Here is a 21,397-nt window from a genome sequence, read left to right as displayed (position 1 = left end):
CTAAGGTCAGAGTGACCTGTTCCATAGGCTGATTTGCTGGGGAGTGTGCATGCTCTGTGCGTGCTGAAGAGTTTGGACTTTATTCCATGGGGTCCCACTTCCCTGGTTCTCTATCTCTCTTTATCTTTCAGACTTTCTTGCCTCTAACTCACCATTAAATATTGCAATTTCTCAGGGTTCAGCCCTAGATTCTTTTTTTTCCTCATGCTGCTTCCTTTTCTCCCTTTGTCAGATATATCCATATCCACAAGTTTACCACCTATAAGCTCAATGATTCTTAAGTCAATTCTGAGCTGAGGATCTTGCATCCCTGTTACTACGGTCATGCTTACCACCTCATCTCCCTCAGGGCCATGCTCCCTGCTTGCTGCACTTGCCGTTCCTGATGCCTTTTTTTGTTTTGTTTTGTTTTGTTTTTTTTGCAGTACGCGGGCCTCTCACTGCTGTGGCCTCTCCCGTAGCAGAGCACAGGCTCCGGACGCGCATGCTCAGCGGCCATGGCTCACGGGGCCCAGCTGCTCCGTGGCATGTGGGATCCTCCCGGCATGGGGCACGAACCCATGTCCCCTGCATCGGCAGGCAGACTCTCAACCACTGCGCCACCAGAGAAGCCCCCTGACTCCTCTTAATCCTTAGAATCTGCCAAGTTTCTTCTTGCCCCACGGACTTTGCATGGCTTCGGTTCCCTTAGCTTGAAATGCTCTTACCCTCTCTTTGCCTAGCTACTGCCCACTCCTTCTTCAGGTCTTGGCCTGAATATCACTTTTTCATGGATATCTTTCAGGTATCTCCTAACCCCCATTATATGATTTAGTAACATACTGAATTTTTATGTCCTACTTTGTGACTATTGTTTTTAATACTGCTTTCCCCACTATGCTTTAGCTCTCTGAGGGCAACAGCCAACTCTATGACAGCCTTATATATATATATGTTTTTTTTTTAAAAGGGAACTTTATTTATTATTTATTTATTTTTGGCTGCATTGGGTCTTCGTTGCTGCGAGTGGGCTTTCTTTAGTTGAGGCGAGTGGGGGCTACTCTTCGTTGCGGTGCGCGGGCTTCTCATTGCGGCGGCTTCTCTTGTTGCAGAGCAGGGGCTCTAGGCACGCGGGCTTCAGTAGTTGTGGCACGCGGGCTCAGTAGTTGTGGCTCGTGGGCTCTAGAGCACAGGCTCTGTAGTTGTGGCGCACAGGCTTAGTTGCTCCGCGGCATGTGGGATCTTCCCAGACTAGGGCTCGAACCCGTGTCCCCTGCATTGGCAGGCGGGTTCTTAACCACTGTGCTGCCAGGGAAGCCCAATGACAGCGTTATACTAAAACACTTAGCAAAGGATGTATGCTTTGCATGGGGTCTTAATAAACACAATGAGCTGCTTGAGTTAGGACAACAAGGAGCCATTGAAGAATTTTAGAAGAATGACCTGATGTGATTGGCTATTAGAAAGTTTATTCCCCTAGCAGTATGGAGAAAGAGTTGGAGAAGGTCTTTGGCTAGAACAAGAGATATAAGTAGGTGGATATTACCACTAGAAACGTACAGCTTCATGGCACACATATGATTAAAAAACACAATTCAAGTATTCCCTGGTCCAGGGGCCCAATGATATTCTCAGCACCCTTTTCATCTCTTGGCATGGTTTACTCCATGTGGGCCCCATTTTCCCACAGTCTTTCTCTTCACGAACAGTAGCAGCTTCACCCTACACCTGCCCAGTGGAAAACAGGGCTCACTTTATGGTTATGTGAACGGATGTCTAGATTGGCCCTGACTGACTCTGATTAGGTCATGTGCCCACTCTGAAATAGTCACTGTCGCCAAAGGGATTCTGAGTGTTGATTGATCAATCTGGATAACAACTATGTGAAGCTGAGGCAGTCATGCACTGGTAAACTGGCTATAAAAATATATATATTTTTAAAAAGGCCTTATTGTAGCATTTGCCAGTTTCTTTGGGGTACTCCCACCATGGCTGATTTCAAGATGCCTGGCTTGCAGAGTTCCTGAATGTTTAACAATCACCTCTTGCAAGCCAGTTCCAGCAGCTCCACTATACCATCACTGAGCTGAAAGTAGAGCTGCCAGAATCACAAAGACTAATGGTGAGGGAGGGAGTGGGTCTCTAAAAGACAATCAGAATGCTCTTAGACGAGGGATAGGTGCCTGGTTGCCAGTCCAACAAATAAGCCTGCACTCTCCTGCGTAACTTATACTTTGGTGTCGTGATCTCATTTTACTTAGGAATTTTTTTTAAAGTTCTTATATTATTTCCTTGAATAACATTTTTAAGTACCTTGTAATATTCCATTTTGTGAAAGTACTATAGTTTACCATTCTTTTGTTGTTGTATATTTAGGTTGATAGAATTATACATAATGCTTTGCTGGATAAGTCTATGCCTAAAGCTATTTTCCACATTTATGACAGATTTATTGAGATAGTTTGCCTAAGGGAAATTATTGAGTCAAAGGAATGGACCTTTTAATGCTTTCAATACTTTCCAACAGGTGTACAAAATAGTTTTACCAATTTATATCACTCCTGTCATTGTAAGAGAGCAACTATTTTTTTCCACTGTCATTACACATAATTAGAAAAATAATCGATAGAGAATTGACACATCATTTTAATTTTCATTTGTTTGAATTACTGAAAATGTTTAAATGTCTATATTTTTATAAGGTGTATTTCTTATATTGAATTTTCTTACAATTTCCTACTTCTGTGTGTGTTGATCTTACTATACTATTTTCATAGGTATTTAACTTATTATAATTAATTTAATTCATATATGACATATCACAGTTAGTAGTGGAAATTCTAGCACATAGCATAACTTGGTAAATGTTGAGGGGAGTGTTGTATGTGAAACTCTCTACTTCTGTATGATTTGGGGTGACATTAGCTGCTGTAATAGATAAAGAATCACAGTGAGTTAACAGACTAAAAGTTTATTTCTTGCTCATGTCAAAGTTACATATGGTCATTCCTAGTTGGGCACCTTCCATGTGGCCATTCAGAGTCAAAGCCTCCTTCTGTCCCATGGCTCTGCTCTCCTCTTTAGGTCTTTGTCATCATTTCCATTCAGTGAGAGGCTGGCGTAAGAGAATGGATGACAGTATATGGGAAATTTTTATGGATTAGGTCTGGAGGTGCAACACTGCATGTGCTTACATCTCATTGACTAAAACTCAATCCCATGGACACAACTAATTGCAAGGGAGGAAAGAAAAAGGATTTGGTGAACATCTAGCCAGTCTTTGCCAAAATTTCTATAACCTGAAATAGAGAAATCTTTATATTCTGTTTACTGCTGTTACAACATGTATATCTGGGAATAAATCACCCATGTTACTTGGATTGTTTAAAGATTTAAATATGGAGTGGAAAATTTAAAATATTGATAAGAGATATGTAGCTTTTTAGTAGATCAGAGTGGTGGGAAATGACATTGAATGGTCATTGAATGGCCTCCAGTTTAGACACTGAAGAGAAGAGACTGGAAGTTGTCAGACAGAGTGACTTTGACACATATTATAAACAAGTCTTGGATGGGCAACATTTACTCCATGTATAAGGAAATTAGATGTAAAACAAACTGTATAAGGAATTTGTAATTAGCTCAACTGATAAGTTTGATGACTTACTAGAATGATATTTTTAATAGACTATTTTAGCTCATTTTTTAATTTCTACCTACACAGGTAATTAAAGTATACAGTGAAGATGAAACCAGCAGGGCTTTAGAGGTACCCAGTGACATAACTGCCCGAGATGTTTGCCAGCTGTTGATCCTGAAGAATCATTACATTGATGACCACAGCTGGACCCTTTTTGAGCACCTGCCTCACATAGGTCTAGGTAAGGATACAAAATCATAGTCATATCATTGCTTTTCTGTCCCTTATAGTTTGATCATATGGCAAAGATTTTCTTCACTTGTAGAAAAATAGAGGACAATTATGAATAGTCCTTTTCTTTGTTTTTTATTTTTGGGTTGGTAGTTGAGAGAAAAATAAAGTAGCACAAAATGGAAATAAGAATAGAAATATTAAAAATTTACCACTCTTCATGGTTTAAATAATGATGTGTGGAAATTTGGGAGCTAAACCATAGAGTCTAAAGTGATGGAAAGATACATCTCATAATAAACTTTAGTAGCACAATTAACATTTTTTGAGAGGTCAATAAAATATGCTGTTATTTGGACTACTTTTTTTTTTTTATAAATTTATTTATTTATTTATACTTGGCTGTGTTGGGTCTTCGTTTCTGTGCGAGGGCTTTCTCTAGTTGTGGCAAGCGGGGGCCACTCTTCATCGCGGTGCGCGGGCCTCTCACTGTCGCGGTGTCTCTCGTTGCGGAGCACAGACTCCAGGCGCGCAGGCTCAGTAGTTGTAGCTCATGGGCCTAGCCGCTCTGTGGCATGTGGGATCTTCCCGGACCAGGGCTCGAACCCGTGTCCCCTGCATCGGCAGGCAGATTCTCAACCACTGCGCCACCAGGGAAGCCCTGGACTACTTTTTGAATTGATTGTAGTGCAGACATGGGAAATATCCACAGTGGTAGTCTCTTTATGGGACTGTATACCCTAAATTTTTCTTGAAGAATGAGTAATCCTTCACATTTTAAAGTCATAAACATAAAAAATAATCGTATTTATTTGCAGTTGGAAATATATCTCTGTATTGTGAACTGTAGAGGCTTTTCCCCTCACATCTTTTAATAAGTTATAAAGAATTTTCATTCTTCTGCTAGTGTGGGACAGAATTGGGCGACAATTTTGTCTCCCCTTTCTTATTTTTACAAGTACTGCTGTTAAAAAACATGTCCCCATAATAGGTAGATGAGAAAGGAAGGAGTTTGTTATGGCAGTGCCATTTGATTCTTTGAATTTTGTATTAGTTTCCCTTGGCTGCTGTAACAAATTAGCATAATCTCAGTGGCTTAAAACAACCAAAGTTTATTCCGTTACATTTCTGGAGGCCAGAAGTCTGAAATCAGTATCAATGGATTAAAATCAAGGTATCTTCAGGGATGAGCTTCCTCTGGAGGTTCAAGGAGAGAATCCATTTCCTGCCTCTTCTAGCTTCTTGTGGCTGCTGGCATGCCGTGGCTATGGCTACATCACTCTAATCTCTACCTCCATGGTCACACTGTGTTCTCTTCTGTCTGTGTGCAGTCTCCCTCTACCTCTCTCTTAGAAGATAGTAGCATTTAGGCTTTATCCAGAATAATCCAGGATAATCACTTCATTTCAAGATCCCTAAATCAATGACACCTGCAAAGTTTTGTTTTGTTTTTATTTTTTTACCATGTAAGGTAACAGTCACAGGTTTCAGGGATTAAGATGTAGCTATCGTTAGGGGGCTATTATTTAGCCTACCATCAACTCCTTTGCATTGTAAGTCAAACAACTTTTAGTAATAAACAACTTATTCAAAATTAATTTAAATAAGTTGTCAATGACAGGACAATTTGTCCCTTCAATTTGTTTAAAGAATTGAGAATTTTATACCTAGGCTTGAGAGTCATTCACTTTCTTGCTTAGCTAGCTACCAATATATAAAAATTTTCCTTCGTTTGATACATAGAGGGTTTACACCTCAGAGCAGCATACCAAAGTAAGGTTCAATTCGGATGAGAAGTTTGCCTTTGTCTTATGAAATGCAATAAAGATGATGTTGGCAGAAAAGGTATGTTCTTAGGAGGATCCGTTTTTAAAAGATTCTGGAAAATGGTTCATTTAAAGTTCCTTGCATTCCCTGAACCATTCAGGAAGTGTCTATAGTACTTCCAATTTGAAGACTGCTGTCCAAGGATATGTCAGGACCTGAGGAAGAGGACAGAGGGAAGCCTGTGGAAAAGAAGTTTGGATAGTTCGACAGTCTCCACAGGGATTCTGAACCTTAACCCACCCTCCCACCCCCTGTTTGATAGTTGATGAGCGACAACATGTCAGCTGATCTCCACAGCTGAGCATGTACCTTCCAAGAAAACTTGAATTCTGAAGGTATGCTATACTGGTCCGTGTGACTTGCTGTCTCACCCTCGTAGGGCAGAGAAAGTTCAACATATATTTTCTTCATTGCCATTTGTGACTAATTTAACTTCTATTCATGATCATTACTCTCAGAAATATGGTGTTAACTCTCAACAGATACCTGCCGTAATTCCAAACTATTTTGTTTGCTTATGCTTCTAGAAATATAGCTCTCAATTAGTATAATGTATAATTACAGTATTCTATACTCTTAAATTTTTCTTTTAGAGAGAGTTTAAAAGTCATTAAACATCTTTTGCAGTTATAGTCACTACAATTTATCCCTAACAAAGAGCTTGAAGTTCAGTAATAAAATCTACTTTATAAATCAAGAAGCAGTTTTCACAAGAGACCGCGGCAAGTCATGTGAGGAATAAAAAGATTTGTGCAAGTCTTTTAATGTAGAAGCTTAAAATGGAACATTGAGAATTAATTTGAGCTACATGCTAAATTTAAACTTTTAGGCATTGAATAGAAATATATTTCTCCATTACTGTATTTTCTGGAAACTGCTGAAATAAAATCAAAGATGTGAGAATATTGTCTCATGGCTTCATTAACCATGCATTAGACCAAAGCTTATGAGAAAGAAATTTAGTTCCAGAGCTTTTTTTGTGTTCTTTTTTTTCTCAGATAAAAACTTTATACAGTAGAAAAATTGCAGACACTAATGCTACCCAAATACTAATGTATATTAGATTTGCCACCTTCCATTCCTTTTTAAAAAAAATCTGCTGCTTTATTTCTGTAAGGATACACTGAGATGTTAGATGATAAGAGTTAATGAATATCTAACTAAACTCTTGAGAAACAGTTTTTATTCTTTTTCTTTCTTCTGCTTCTTTAACAATATAACAAGAGAATAACAACTCTTAAGACGCTGTGGTCTTCCTCAGCATCAAATGTAAAACCAGTGTGTCTCTGAATTTTATTTGTGTGTGTGTAGCTTATAAATACTCTTGTAGGAGCTATTCAACCTAAGAGTAGTATTCAGGAACATTTTTGCTATTTGTATATTAAAATGAACTAAAAGAACTAGAGTGGGGTGTTTCTGCCCCTTAAATATGCTGTGCAGCTGCCGATGCCCTTTGTCAATAGAATGAAGTACTGACATATTCAACTGCAAATCTTCTTTTAGTGGTGATGACGTAAAGAACCAAAGGACACATCATTTGCCAAAACTTTGGTGACCAGCTAGTGAGCTCTGCATGTTGTTCAGGAGACATTCTTGACCTCTCTTTGATTAAAATGATTAGTTTTCAATGAATAGAATTCTAAAAGTGAAGAGGTGGTCTATTATTTTAAAAAAATATTTTTAATACAAAAATAAGTCAGCTCACTGTAAATAACAGAAATAAAGATGTCAGGAATTAAACAATACTGTCCATTATTTCACAATGCTGAGATGACTTTCTTTAGTTTCTCTATTTTAACATAATCTCTAGCCTGTGAGTTCACTTGTGTAGATTACCTTCTTTTATATATGTGTGCATCTTTAAAAAATACTGATTATTTTTAGTTTTTTTTTTTTTTTTCTTTCCACCTTACAGATTCCACAAAAGCTAGGAACTAACTCCCCCTGCCTTTCCCTGTTGCTTTCCTCCAATAGTTTAACAAATATCTGTTGACTGTTTTGCACCAAGCCTGTTTTGTGTGTGGATCCCGGGGGTACAGTATGAACACAATAGACAAAAAGCAATGCCCTCATGAGTTTGCATTCTAGTGGGAGGAGAAAGACAAGAGATACATGACTAAAATGTGCAATCTTTTAGGTGGTGATTAGCACTGGGGAGAAAAGGAAGGCCGGGAAAGGGATAGGGAGTCCAGGGCCGGTTGGGAGATGCACTTTAAGTAGATCAGGGAAGGTGTCCCTGACAGTGTGATGTTTGAGTAGAGGTCTGAAGCAGACAGGAGCAGGTCTTGCACTTAAATAGAAGATTGTTCTAGAAGGAGGGAACAGCAAGCGGGAAGGCCTGGACATGGCAATGTGCTTGTGTTCAGGAAACAGGATTTAAGGAGTCAGTAAGGTGGAAAGTAATGGAAAGGGACTGCACAGAGCTACCACAGAGCCAGCTCATGCAGGGTCTCCCAGGCCATGGAGGGGACTGGACTTTTACACTGAGTGAGGGAAAAAGTAACTGTAGGTCTCTTCGTCAGAGAGCAGTATGGTCTGACTTAGTTTTAAAGTCTACTACTAAGAAGACTCGAACGCAAGTTTTGACCATTTGGAGGCTAAGCAACTTCGTTTTGCTTTTACCTCAAACTATCTGTGGCTTCCGGGCTTGATCCTTGCCCATCTCTCATTTCTGCCAGTCGCGCATGCCACATTGTACCATCTTCATGTCATGGTCTGCACATGTACAAGGCTTAGTGTTTGTGAGATCCTGAAGCCTTGTAGACAAGAATATTGTGACTTAGGAGATAGATGAGAGTGGGGAGTTTTCTGCCTCTAGTTCACTTTAATATCCCAGATAAGCTTAGGAAAGTTTCAGAGACACGTTACATGGTTAATAGATGTGCTACTGTTGTGTGTGAACCATTAACACACACAACAAATTACTAAAGTCAGAAGGGGGAGCACATGACATTCAAAATATGGTTATGGAATTCAAAGTCTGTTTTCAGAATGACACTTTGTGTGGCAAAAAACCCTCCAATTTTATTGGTATTTTTAATGAATGCATTAAAATTTAATGAATGCATATGTGTGATAGCTACTATTAACGTGCATCTTACGTGTGCAGGGCCCCTACGTAGAGGTTTCACATTCATCTTGATAGACACTCTCAATATTTAGCCTCATAGCAACCCCGCAATGTACATTTATTTCATCTCCATTTTACACATAAGAATACAAAGAATCAGTGATAAAAAGTACCTGGCCCAGAGTCAACCTTGCACAAATCTAGGTACCTGTCAGATTCTCAAGTGTATGCATTTTCTGTGGAAGCAAGTTTGTTATTTCCCCACTTCACTAGGTCAGGCCAGTGTTTTCGGGATTCTGTGGTTGGTTTGTCTCTCTCACTTTCCGTCTGCATCTCTCATGCAGGCTATAAATACAAATTTAAATTCTGAAACCGCAAGAACATTTTCAGACAAACCTAGGTAGTACTGAAATTATTGGAATCAAACTGAGCCAGCCTGGTCCACTTTAGAGCAGAGCCAGCTATTTATCTTGGCTGAGAAGAGGATCACTTTGGAAATGGGCTGTTGTTGAATTTATATACATTGTGAATGGTAATAGGACAGTTGGAGCTTTGAATATGATATCAATATTTCATATCCTCTGTCCATAGTTATTAATATATGCTACCAAGAATTTTCATAGGTAGAGTAAATCATGGAAGGCAGCTAAATATCCTGATTTTGTTACAAATTGCTGATTTGCCTGATTTGGGGTCGTGTTATTATGAGTTTCTAGTACTACGTACAGCTTTATAGACATTGGATTTAAAATACCAGTATATCACCAAATATTTCCCCTTCTCTAATGATAGAACAACCTGTTTTGTAACTGGTGTGTTTTACTTCACAGCCACTGGATGTCACTATAGTTCCCCAGATGGAGTCCCCTGCCTTTACAATTATTGTAAGAGGATGGTGGGTGGGTGGGGGGAAACTTCAGTTTTAAGTCTTCTAGAACTTAATGGGATCCATGTTTGCTTTGCTCCCATTTTGATTCCTAATTGAAGCCATGGTATGAAGCAGCGGCAATTAACACAATACCTCAAGCGCATACCTATAGATTCCTCGGGAAGTGGAATTAATTGTATTTTAGTGTCATTGCTAGGGACCGCTGAGATTTCTATTGTGAGTATCATTGTGGAGTGGCTTTAATAAGCAAAATGAATGACTGCAGGCTTTTAATGAAACCATTTTTATATGTGCAGCTAAACCCACATGATCTCTTTAAGACTGAAGCAATGCACAGCAGCGGTGAGGGAACACTTCACAGCCTCCTGCTTTGAAGCTGCTCCTTCACTTTTTTCTTCTTTGCAAAAGAAACAGAAGTGTTTTTTTTCTGTTGTCTGGCACTGATACTGATATGTAGTTGTACTTTCTGTGCTATTTGGAACCTACCAGCCATCAGAGTTGTGACCATCCTCATCACCAGTGGAAATAATTGTGAAACCCTTAGGACATGTGTGCTTCCTTCTCTATCGAGACTTATGTAGCCCTGATCTGAGGGTTAAGGTGACATGTGCTCTGGTAGCACACTAAGGCTGGAGATGGGACATGTGAAGCCAGCAAAGAGTGCTCATAACTAAATCTGCCTTGTGGTCCAGCTGATTTTTCCTTTTCAGTATTCTCATAGCCTGAGTTCAGCTCTCATCATCTCTCTTCTCAGGAATTCCTTTAGCCTTACTGTTGGTCCTTCCTCTTGCCTCTGGTCATACCAAAGTTATTCATCTGAGTGCAGACCTTGATTCACCTTGCCTTAGGGTCCAAGGTCCTTTGCAGGCCTTGTAGTACCTGTGACCTGACTACCCTTCCTACCTCAAGCCTTGTGTCTTACACCTCCCTCCTCTAAGTTTATACATTAGAGAACTGCCTGTAGTCGCCTGCATTTCTACTCCTTGGGTTCCTTGCTCATGCTGTTAAGATTCTCAGGAAGCCCTTTCTCACCCATCTTTACCTGGCTAGCTGCTATGCATCTTCCAAGGCTTACTTGGAATGTTAGTTAAAAATAGCAATAAAGTATAACTGTATAATAACTGCTAGCCATTTCCTAAAAATTCCTATGAAAACAAAGATGGAACCCCTCAGCTGTCCAAGCTGACTGACAGCTAACCTAGTGCCACGGTCTGGGGAGAGGAGAGATAGAAGAGCCGTTGGAGGCATCCCACGCTCAGTCTTATGAAGTAGAGTCACCCTTTCCATTTGAGAGCAGGTAGGGAGACACACCTGCCCCTCTCATATGCCTGGGTACAGACTTTGGCTGCTCAGAAGCTACTTGTTTTTTGAGGCAATTGGCATACTTGCTGGCACTACCTTTTCTCATACATCCATTAGGAAATTACAACCTCCCCCCAACACCCCTCCCCCCAAAAAAGAGTGGTGCAGGAAGCACTAGGAGTGATAGAGGTAAATTGTGTCCTGGGAGGTGATTTTCCCACAAGTACACACTATAGGTGGGTGTGGAGAACAAGCAAATCTGGATAAGAAGCAGATTTAAGGCTGTTCAAGCAGGATTATTTACAGTATCAATTAATGAGAAAAATAAAACCTAATGCTATTATAATAGGGGAATGTTATAAATTACAGTATATTAATAGGATGTAAGTTATGCTGCTTTGAATCATGTTTTTGGAGCTTTTCCTTTGAAAACTGATGTGGACAAATGTAAGATTGTAACAGTGATTGAATAAAGTATATATTTTTCACAGCATTTAGGAAACATTGTATATATGTTTATATGTGTACAGTGTTTCCTAAATGCTGTGAAAAATATATACACATAAACTCACATAGTCCCAAAGAAAAAGACAATAATGTAATGTTAAGTGCTTATTCCTGACTGACAGTTTTAAAGATGGATTGTGATTGTCGGCTGTGTTTTCCGAATTTTCTGTAATGGAAATGTATTATTTTAATAATCAGGGAAAAAAGAAATAAACACAGTTTTTAAAACTTATTAAGAGATTTTTAAAGACTTAGTTCAGACAACTTGTTGAAGCCCCAAGTTGGATCAAGTACCCATCTTCTACACTGCTATAACATTTTCTGCAACTGTCTTAATAGTGATCATATTATTAAAACTAGTCCATAATTCCATAAGCAATGGAACTCTCTGTATATGTACATCTTTGTAACCCAGGGTCTAGGACAAATAAATGGCTTTTGAACTAAGGTATACTAAACTGTAAGTTGTTATATCAAGTAGTTCAAAGGATGGATTACAAAGTACATAGAAGGAAGAGACTTGAAAAAGAAGCCAAAGAAATCACATGCCATGCCCAGATGGAAATTTACTCTGAGTCCTTAAAGGGTTCATTGGATAACTTAGAATTCATGGAAGCTGTTTCTAAGCTCTTCAGGTATTAACAGTCAGCTTGAGATAATATATATGCAAACATTTTGTGGAAAAATAAGGCTTTCTATGAATACAAGTTGTGATCATTGAGTCTGAGTTAATATGAGGACTGTTTCACTCTGTTGAAGAATGATCCACAAGGCCTTTATACCCATCAGCTTTCATGTCAAGATTTTCCTATTATTGCACTTGGGAAGCTGAATCTGGCAGTGGCAATTTTCCAGGGAATCTTGCTGGTATTAAGTAGTTTTCTTAGGTTAAGGAAACTTTTAGAAATTGAGCCTTGCTTTATTCTTTGCTTCTCCAGTTTTTGTTTTGCTTGGTCAGAGGCTGTTCATTTTTATCTGAAAATAAGATTGACAAAATGTATGTAGTTTCTACCTAGCACAGAGAAGTACAAGGACCATTTGTCTCCTGGAGTTTCCTGTAACAAAGGTATACAAAGAATTGTTTTCTGGGTGAATTAGAGCTAAAAGCCACTTTTGTTTCTTCTCTTATCAAGTGATGGGAAGAGTAGGGACTCCAGTTTCTATTTGATCCTCACGCTGTACTTTCAGTAGATTCAGTGAAGAAATCCAGGTAGAAGGTCACAGGTGAACACTTTCCATTCTGGGAGGATTGAGGTTTTTTAAAAGACTTTGAAGTTAAATCAACAGTTTCAGAAGAAAGTTCTCTCTTCTATTTTTTTTTAAAAAGAAAAAGTTTTGTGAAAATTAAATAGAAAACAGAATTATGTGTAGTTATCACTGTTCGGTAGTATTTCATTCTATTAATGTAAGACTTCACTGATCTATCAGAAACAAAAATAAAACTTAAAGTGATATGAAGCTTTTGTTGTTGTTTTAAGAAAGCTTTTTTTTCACTCTTTTTGAAGGCTTTTTTTCTTTTTTTCCTCCGTTTTGGTTGCTGTCTTGAAGTGACTTAAGACAGCTTCTCTCCTATTTTTCTACCTACGTAAGAGTGATATTTGATCATTGTAATAATTCACTTTACAATCCCTGAAAAATTCTTCAGAAAGCTTTTTAAATAGACTTGTATCTGTTAAATTTTAATAATACATCTTAATATAGTATTTTAGATGAATTTATGAAGTTTTAAAAGTAAGGTTTTTTTAAAGAAAAATCACGTTGAATTTATTTGAATTTTACCAGGGGTCATTTCTCAAATGGTAGCTCAAAAAGTCTCTAGTTCATTCTGGGTGACAGCTCCTAATATTGTTTTTTCAAACATTACAGCAAAAAGCCCCTAAATATAGAATTAATAATTTTTTTTGATAATTAAAAAATATAAGTTACTTAGTAGAATTACTGAGTTGGTTAAAGTCTGCTTGGTTTTAGAATGGGGCTATAGAGGAAGAGTCAAGAGAAAGTTATGGGAAGCCATCTAGACAAGGGTTTTGTTTTGTTTTTCCTTTCTTGGGTGTTGGTGATGATGTCTTATACTACGCTTAGTCCTTGGCAAAACAAAGCTGGTCTTCAGCCACTTTTCACCTCCCTTTTAAGCATTTTTCTTTTCCTCTCAAAGTAATCCATCTAGGCATCTTATATCCTCTTGTTGAACTTTCTCCCTGTTAAGGTCTGTATTTAGTTCAATATCTGCACTCTAAAAAAACACAAATTTTGGGACTTCCCTGGTGGCGCAGTGGTTAAGAATCTGCCTGCCAATGCAGGGGACACTGGTTCGAGCCCTAGTCTGGGAAGATCCCACATGCCACGGAACAACTAAGCCCATGCGCCACAACTACAGAGCCTGTGCTCTAGAGCCCGTGAGCCACAACTACTGAAGCCCGTGCGCCTAGAGCCCGTGCTCCGCAACAAAGAGAAGCCACCACAATGAGGAGCCCACGCACCGCAATGAGGAGTAGCCCCCACTCACTGCAACTAGAGAAAGCCTGCGTGCAGCAACGAAGACCCAATGCAGCCAAAAATAAATAAATAAATAAGCTAATTTTTAAAAAACCACAAATTTTCTGTAAGATGTGAATAGCTGATAATCAGGCCTCTTAGGGTTCTTTCAGTTATTTATTTATTTATTTTTAAATTTTATTTTGTTTATCTTTTTATACAGCAGGTTCTTATTAGTTATCCATTTTATACATATTAGAGTATACATGTCAATCCCAATCTCCCAATTCATCAAACCACCACCACCCCCTGCCACTTTCCCCACCTTGGTGTCCATATATTTGTTTTCTACATCTGTGTCTCAATTTCTGCCCTGCAAACCAATTCATCTGTACCATTTTTCTAGGTTCCACATATATGCGTTAATATACGATATTTGTTTTTCTCTTTCTGACTTACTTCACTCTGTATGACAGTCTCTAGATTCATCCACGTCTCTACAAATCACCCAAATTTGTTCCTTTTTATGGCTGAGTAATATTCCATTGTATATATGTACCACATCTCCTTTATCCATTTGTCTGTCGATAGGCATTTAGGTTGCTTCCATAACCTGGCTGTTGTAAATAGTGCTGCAGTGAACATTGGGGTGCATGTGTCTTTTTGAATTATGGTTTTCTCTGGGTATATGCCCATTAGTGGGATTGTTGGGTCATATGGTAATTCTGTTTTTAGTTTTTTAAGGAACCTCCATACTGTTCTCCGTAGTGGCTGTATCAATTTACATTCCCATCAACAGTGCAAGAGGGTTCCCTTTTCTCCACACCCTCTCCAGCATTTTTTGTTTGTAGATTTTCTGATGATGCCCACTCTAACTGGTGTGACCTGATACCTCATTGTAGTTTTGATTTGCATTTCTCTAATAACTAGTGATGTTGAGCAGCTTTTCATGTGCTTCTTGGCCACCTGTATGTCTTTTTTGGAGAAATGTCTATTTAGGTCTTCTGCCTATTTTTGGATTGGGTTGTTTGTTTTTTTTGATACTGAGCTGCATGAGCTGTTTATATATTTTGGAGATTAATCCTTTGTCAGTCGATTCACTTGCAAATATTTTCTCCCATTCTGAGAGTTATTTTTTCATCTTGTTTGTAGTTTCCTTTGCTTTGCAAAAGCTTTGAAGTTTCATTAGATCCCATTTGTTTATTTTTGTTTTTATTTCCATTACTCTAGGAGGTGGATCAAAACAGATCTTGCTGTGATTTATGTCAAAGAGTGTTCTTCCTATGTTTTCCTCTCAGAGTTTTATAGTGTCCGGTCTTACATTTAGGTCTCTAATCCATTTTGAGTTTATTTTTGTGTATGGTGTTAGGGATTGTTCTAATTTCATTCTTTTACATGTACCTGTCCAATTTTCCCAGCACCACTTATTGAAGAGACTGTCTTTTCTCCATTGTATATCCTTGCCTCCTTTGTCATAGATTAGTTGACCATAGGTGCGTGGGTTTATCTCTGGCCTTTCTATCCTGTTCCTTTGATCTATATTTCTGTTTTTGTGCCAGTACCATAGTGTCTTGATTACTGTAGCTTTGTAGTATAGTCTGAAGTCAGGGAGTCTGATTCCTCCAGCTCCATTTTTTTCCCTCAAGACTGCTTTGGCTATTTGGGGTCTTTTGTGTCTCCATACAAATTTTAAGATTTTTTGTTCTAGTTATGTAAAAAATGCCATTGGTAATTTGATAGGGATTGCATTGAATCTGTAGATTGCTTTGGGTAGTATAGTCATTTTCACAGTATTGATTCTTCCAATCCAAGAACATGGTATATCTCTCCATCTGTTGTATCATCTTTAACCTCTTTCAACAGTGTCTTATAGTTTTCTGCATACATGTCTTTTGTCTCCTTAGGTAGGTTTATTCCTAGGTATTTTTTTCTTTTTGTTGCAGTGGTAAATGGGCGTGTTTCCTTAATTTCTCTTTCAGGTTTTTCATCACTAGTGTATAGGTATGAAAGAGATTTCTGTGCATTAATTTTGTAGCCTGCAACTTTACCAAATTCATTGACTAGTTCTAGTAAGTTTTCTGGTGGCATCTTTAGGATTCTCTATGTATAGTATCATGTCATCTGCAAACAGTGACAGTTTTACTACTTCTTTTCCATTTGTATTCCTTTTATTTCTTTTTATTCTCTGATTGCCATGGCTAGGACTTCCAAAACTATGTTGAATAATAGTGGTGAGAGTGGACATCCTTGTCTCGTTCCTGATCTTAGAGGAAATGCTTTCAGTTTTTCACCATTGAGAATGCTGTTTGCTGTGGATTTGTCATATATGGCCTTTATTATGTTGAGGTAGGTTCCCTCTATGCCCACTTTCTGGAGAGTTTTTATCATAAATGGGTGTTGAATTTTGTCAAAAGCTTTTTCTGCATCTATTGAGATGATCGTATGGTTTTTATTCTTCAATTTGTTAATATGGTGTATCACGTTGATTGATTTGCATATACTGAAGAATCCTTGTATCCCTGGGATAAATCCCACTTGATCATGGTGGATGACTTTTTTTTTTTTTTTTTTTTTTCGGTACGTGGGCCTCTCACTGTTGTGGCCTCTCCCATTGCGGAGCACAGGCTCTGGACGCGCAGGCTCAGCAGCCATGGCTCACGGGCCCAGCCTCTCCGCAGCATGTGGGATCTTCCTGGACCAGGGCACGAACCTGTGTCCCCTGCATTGGCAGGCGGACTCTCAACCACTGCGCCACCCGGGAAGCCCAATGATCCTTTTAATGAGTTGTTGGATTCTGTTTGCTAGTATTTTGTTGAGGATTTTTGCATCTATATTCATCAGTGATATTGGTCTGTTATTTTATTTTTTTGTTGTATCTTTGTCTGGTTTTGGTATCAGGGTGATGGTGGCCTATAGAATGAGTTTGGGAATGTCCTTCCTCTGCAATTTTTTGGAAGAGTTTGAGAAGGATGGGTGTTTGTTCTTCTCTAAATGTTTCATAGAATTCACCTGTGAAGTCATCTGTCCTGGACTTTTGTTTGTTGGAAGATTTTTAATCACAGTTTCAGTTTCATTACTTGTGATTGGTCTGTTCATATTTTCTATTCCTGGTTCAGTCTTGGAAGGTTATACCTTTCTAAGAATTTGTCCATTTCTTCCAGGTTGTCCATTTTATTGGCATAGAGTTTCTTGTAGTAGTCTCTTAGAATGCTTTGTATTTTTGCTGTGTCTGTTTTAACTTCTTTTTCATTTCTAATTTTATTGATTTGAGTTCTCGCCCTCTTTTTCTTGATGAGTCTGCCTAATGGTTTATCGATTTTGATTATCTTCTCAAAGAACCAGCTTTTAGTTTTATTGATCTTGGCTATTGTTTTCTTTGTTTCTGTTTCATTTATTTCCTCTCTGATCTTTATGATTTCTTTCCTACTACTACCTTTGGGTTTTGTTTGTTCTTCTTTCTCTAGTTCCTTTAGGTGTAAGGTTAGATTGTTTGAGATTTTTCTTGTTTCTTGAGGTAGGCTTGTATAGCTATAAACTTCCCACTTAGAACTGCTTTTGCTGCATCCCATAGGTTTTGGATGGTCGTGTTTTCATTGTCATTTGTCTCTAGGTATTTTTTGATTTCCTCTTTGATTTGTTCAGTGATCTCTTGATTATTTAGTAAAGTACTGTTTAGCCTCTGTGTGTTTGTGTTTTTTCCCTGTAATTGATTTCTAATCTCATAGCGTTGTGGTCAGAAAAGATGTTTGATATGATTTCAGTTTTCTTAAATTTACTGAGCTTGATTTGTGACCCAAGATGTGATCTATCCTGGAGAATGTTCCATGCACACTTGAGAAGAAAGTGTAATCTGCAGTTTTTGCATGGAATGTCCTAAAAATATCAATTAAATCTATCTGGTCTATTGTGTCATTTAAAACTTGTGTTTCCTTAGTAATTTTCTGTTTGGATGATCTGTCCGTTGGTGTAAATGAGGTGTTAAAATCCTCCACTATTATTGCGTTACTGTCGATTTCCTCTTTTATACCTGTTAGCAGTTGCCTTATGTATTGAGGTGCTCCTATGTTGGGTGCATATATATTTATAATTGTTATATCTTCTTCTTGGATTGATCCATTGATCATTATGTAGTGTCCTTCCTTGTCTCTTGTAACATTAAAAGTCTATTTTATCTGATATGAGTATTACTACTCCAGCTTTCTTTTGATTTCCATTTGCATAGAATATCTTTTTCCATCCCCTCACTTTCAGTCTGTATGTGTCCCTCGATCTGAAGTGTGTTTCTTGTAGAGAGCATATATATGGGTCTTATTTTTGTATCCATTCAGCTAGCCTGTGTCTTTTGGTTGGAGCATTTAATTCATTCATGTTTAAGGTAATTATCGATATGTATGTTCCTATGACCATTTTCTTAATTGTTTGGGGTTTGTTTTTGTAGGTCCTTTTTTTCTCTTGTTTTTCCCACTTAGAGAAGTTCCTGTAGCATTTGTTGTAGAGCTGGTTTGGTGGTGCTGAATTCTCTTAGCTTTTGCTTGTCTGTAAAGCTTTTTATTTCTCCATCGAATCTGAATGAGATCATTGCTGGGTAGAGTAATCTTGGTTGTAGGTTCTTCCCTTTCATCACTTTAAATATGTCATGCCACTCCCTTCTGGGTTGCAGAGTTTCTGCTGAGAAATCAGCTGGTAATCTTATGGGAGTTCCCTTGTATGTTATTTCTCATTTTTCCCTTGCTGCTTTTGATAATTTTTCTTTGTCTTTAATTTTTGGCAATTTGATTACTATGTGTCTTGGCATGTTTCTCCTTGGGTTTATCCTGTATGGGACTCTCTGTACTTCCTGGACTTGGGTGGCTATTTCCTTTCCCATGTTAGGGAAGTTTTCGACTATAATCTCTTCAAATATTTTCTTGGGTCCTTTCTCTCTCTCTTCTCCTTCTGGGACCCCTGTCGTGCGAATATTGGTGTGTTTAATGTTGTCCCAGAGGTCTCTTAGGCTGTCTTCATTTCTTTTCATTCTTTTTTCTTTATTCTGTTCCGCAGCAGTGAATTCCACCATTCTGTCTTCCAGGTCACTTTTCCATTCTTCTGCCTCAGTTATTCTGCGTTGATTCCTTCTACTGTATTTTTCATTTCAGTTATTGTATTGTTCATCTCTGTTTGTTTGTTCTTTAGTTCTTCTAGGTCTTTGTTAAACATATCTTGCATCTTCTTGATCTTTGCCTCCATTCTTTTTCTGAGGTCCTGGATCATCTTCACTATCATTATTCGTAATTCTTTTTCTGGAAAGTTGCCTATCTCCACTTCATTTAGTTGTTTTTCTGGTGTTGTATCTTGTTCCTTCATCTGGTACATAGCCCTCTGCCTTTTCATCTTGTCTATCTTTCTGTGAATGTGGTTTTTGTTCCACAGGCTGCAGGATTGTAGTTCTTCTTCCTTCTGCTGTCTGCCCTCTGGTGGATGAGGCTATATGTAAGAGGCTTGTGCCGGTTTCCTGATGGTGGTGGGTAGAGCTGGCTGTTGCTGTGGTGGGCAGAGCTCACTAAAATTTTAATCCGCTTGTCTGCTGATGGGTGGGGCTGGGTTTCCTCCCTTTGGTTTGTTTGGCCTGAGGCGACCCAACACTGGAGCCTACCTGGGATCTTTGGTGGGGCTAATGGCGGACTCTGGGAGGGCTCACGCCAAGGAGTACTTCCCAGAACTTCTGCTGTGAGTGTCCTTGTCCCCACGGTGAGACACAGCCACCCCCGCTTCTACAGGAGACCCTCCAACACTAGCAGGTAGGTCTGGTTCACTCTCCTGTTGGGTCACTGCTCTTTCCCCTGGGTCCCGATGTGCACACTACTTTGTGTGTGCCCTCCAAGAGTGGAGTCTCTGTTTCCCCCAGTCCTGTCAAAGTTCTGCCATCAAATCCCGCTAGCCTTCAGAGTCTGATTCTCTAGGAATTCCTCCTTCTGTTGCCGGATCCCCAGGTTGGGAAGCCTGACATGGGGCTCAGAACCTTCACTCCAGTGGGTGGACTTCTGTGGTATAAGTATTCTCCAGTTTGTGAGTCACCACCCAGCAGTTATGGGATTTTTATTTTATTGTGATTGCGCCCCTCCTCCCATCTTATTGTGGCTTCTCCTTTGTCTTTGGACATGGGGTATCTTTTTTGGTGAGTTCCAGTGTCTTCCTGTTGATGATTGTTCAGCAGTTAGTTGTGATTCCGGTGCTCTCTCAAGAGGGAGTGAGAGCACATCCTTGTACTCTGCCATCTTGAACCAGTCTCTCTTTGGGTTATTGTAGCATTAATCCTTTAACATAATGAGACTTGGTTGGGGGATGGTATTTATGACAGAACATCTAAATGGGGATGGTGATATATAAATGTAAAAAAATTATTTAATATTTTCAAAAGCCAGATTCTATAATAAGTAAGTTGTATCTCCATTACGAGATGAGTATAAGAGGTGAAAACCTGTAGCTGCATTTGATCCTCTGGATTTTGATTTTTACATGTTTTCTGAATTTTCAATAGAATAGTGCCAGAAATCTTCTTTGAAGGAATGGGAAATATGTCTTTTCTTTCCCACTTACTCTAGTTTTAGCCAGCTTTATTTGAAGACATTTTTCTGCTTAAGATTACCAGGCTATTTTCCTGATGCTAGTAATTGCATTATTGAAATATTTGGTGTTATAGTTCTATGAAATTTTCTGCAAATATTGTATCCCTTATTTTTTCATTGTAGATTGGTATGCTGGGCTTTATTTGTGTGTAGCCAACAAAACCCCAACTAGACTGCTGCTTTTTTTGTGGCTACACATATTACACTAGTTTTTTTGTGACACATTTGTCATAGCTGTTCAAATGCAGCTTGGTTTTTCCATTCTTTGTTTTATTTTCTTTTTTGATGTAATCCAAATTCAAATGATTTATGTTACTTTCATGTGAGGTTAAGATTGATAATAATTTGAAATATTGCCTGTTAAATTCTTTCCCCTTACACTCAAAATGTGGTGGTTTGTTTTCAATTAATTAGCAAATAGTTATCGAACACATTTCAAGATAAAAGAATTTGAGGCAATCAAATTTTGAGAACTGAGGAATGTGAAAGAGATTTGAGCTGATACAGAAAGAATGAGTAGGATATACACAGGGGATGCCCTTCCAGTGGGAACTGTAGTGAAGGCAGAGGCAGTGCTGTGCAGAGGAAGGAGCAGAGACTTGGGGTCAGACATGTGGTAGGCATTCAAACCCTGAGACGTTTGCTATCTGTAAAATGGAAATAGAATTTGCTCTTTAGGTTATCCTTTTAGTTTCCTAAGGCTGCTGTAACAAATTACTGCTAGCTTAAACCAATAGAAATGTCATCTTTTAACAGTTCTGGAGGTGAGAAGTCCAAAATTAATTTCACTGGGCTGAAATCAAGGTGTTGGCAGGGCCACACTCCTTCCAGGGGCTTTATGGGGAGGCTGTTCCTTTCCTCTTTCAGCTTCT

The 21,397-nt window shown here is 38.7% G+C and overlaps 1 protein-coding gene across 9 annotated transcripts in view; it reads left to right on the top strand.

The window, feature by feature from the left end:
- GRB14 (growth factor receptor bound protein 14) overlaps window positions 1–21,397 on the top strand; it is a 125,741-nt gene that overhangs the window by 72,146 nt on the left and 32,198 nt on the right. For all 9 annotated transcript variants that reach the window (XM_079923642.1, XM_079923645.1, XM_079923643.1 and 6 more), the window contains one exon: window positions 3,704–3,860. In XM_079923642.1, coding sequence (XP_079779768.1) covers window positions 3,704–3,860 — 157 coding nt within the window. The remainder of the gene's footprint in view (window positions 1–3,703; window positions 3,861–21,397) is intronic.

This window comes from Stenella coeruleoalba (assembly GCF_951394435.1).
Source record: "Stenella coeruleoalba genome assembly, chromosome: 6".
Taxonomy (NCBI): Eukaryota; Metazoa; Chordata; class Mammalia; order Artiodactyla; family Delphinidae; genus Stenella; species Stenella coeruleoalba.
This window is presented reverse-complemented; position numbering and strand designations above follow the sequence as displayed.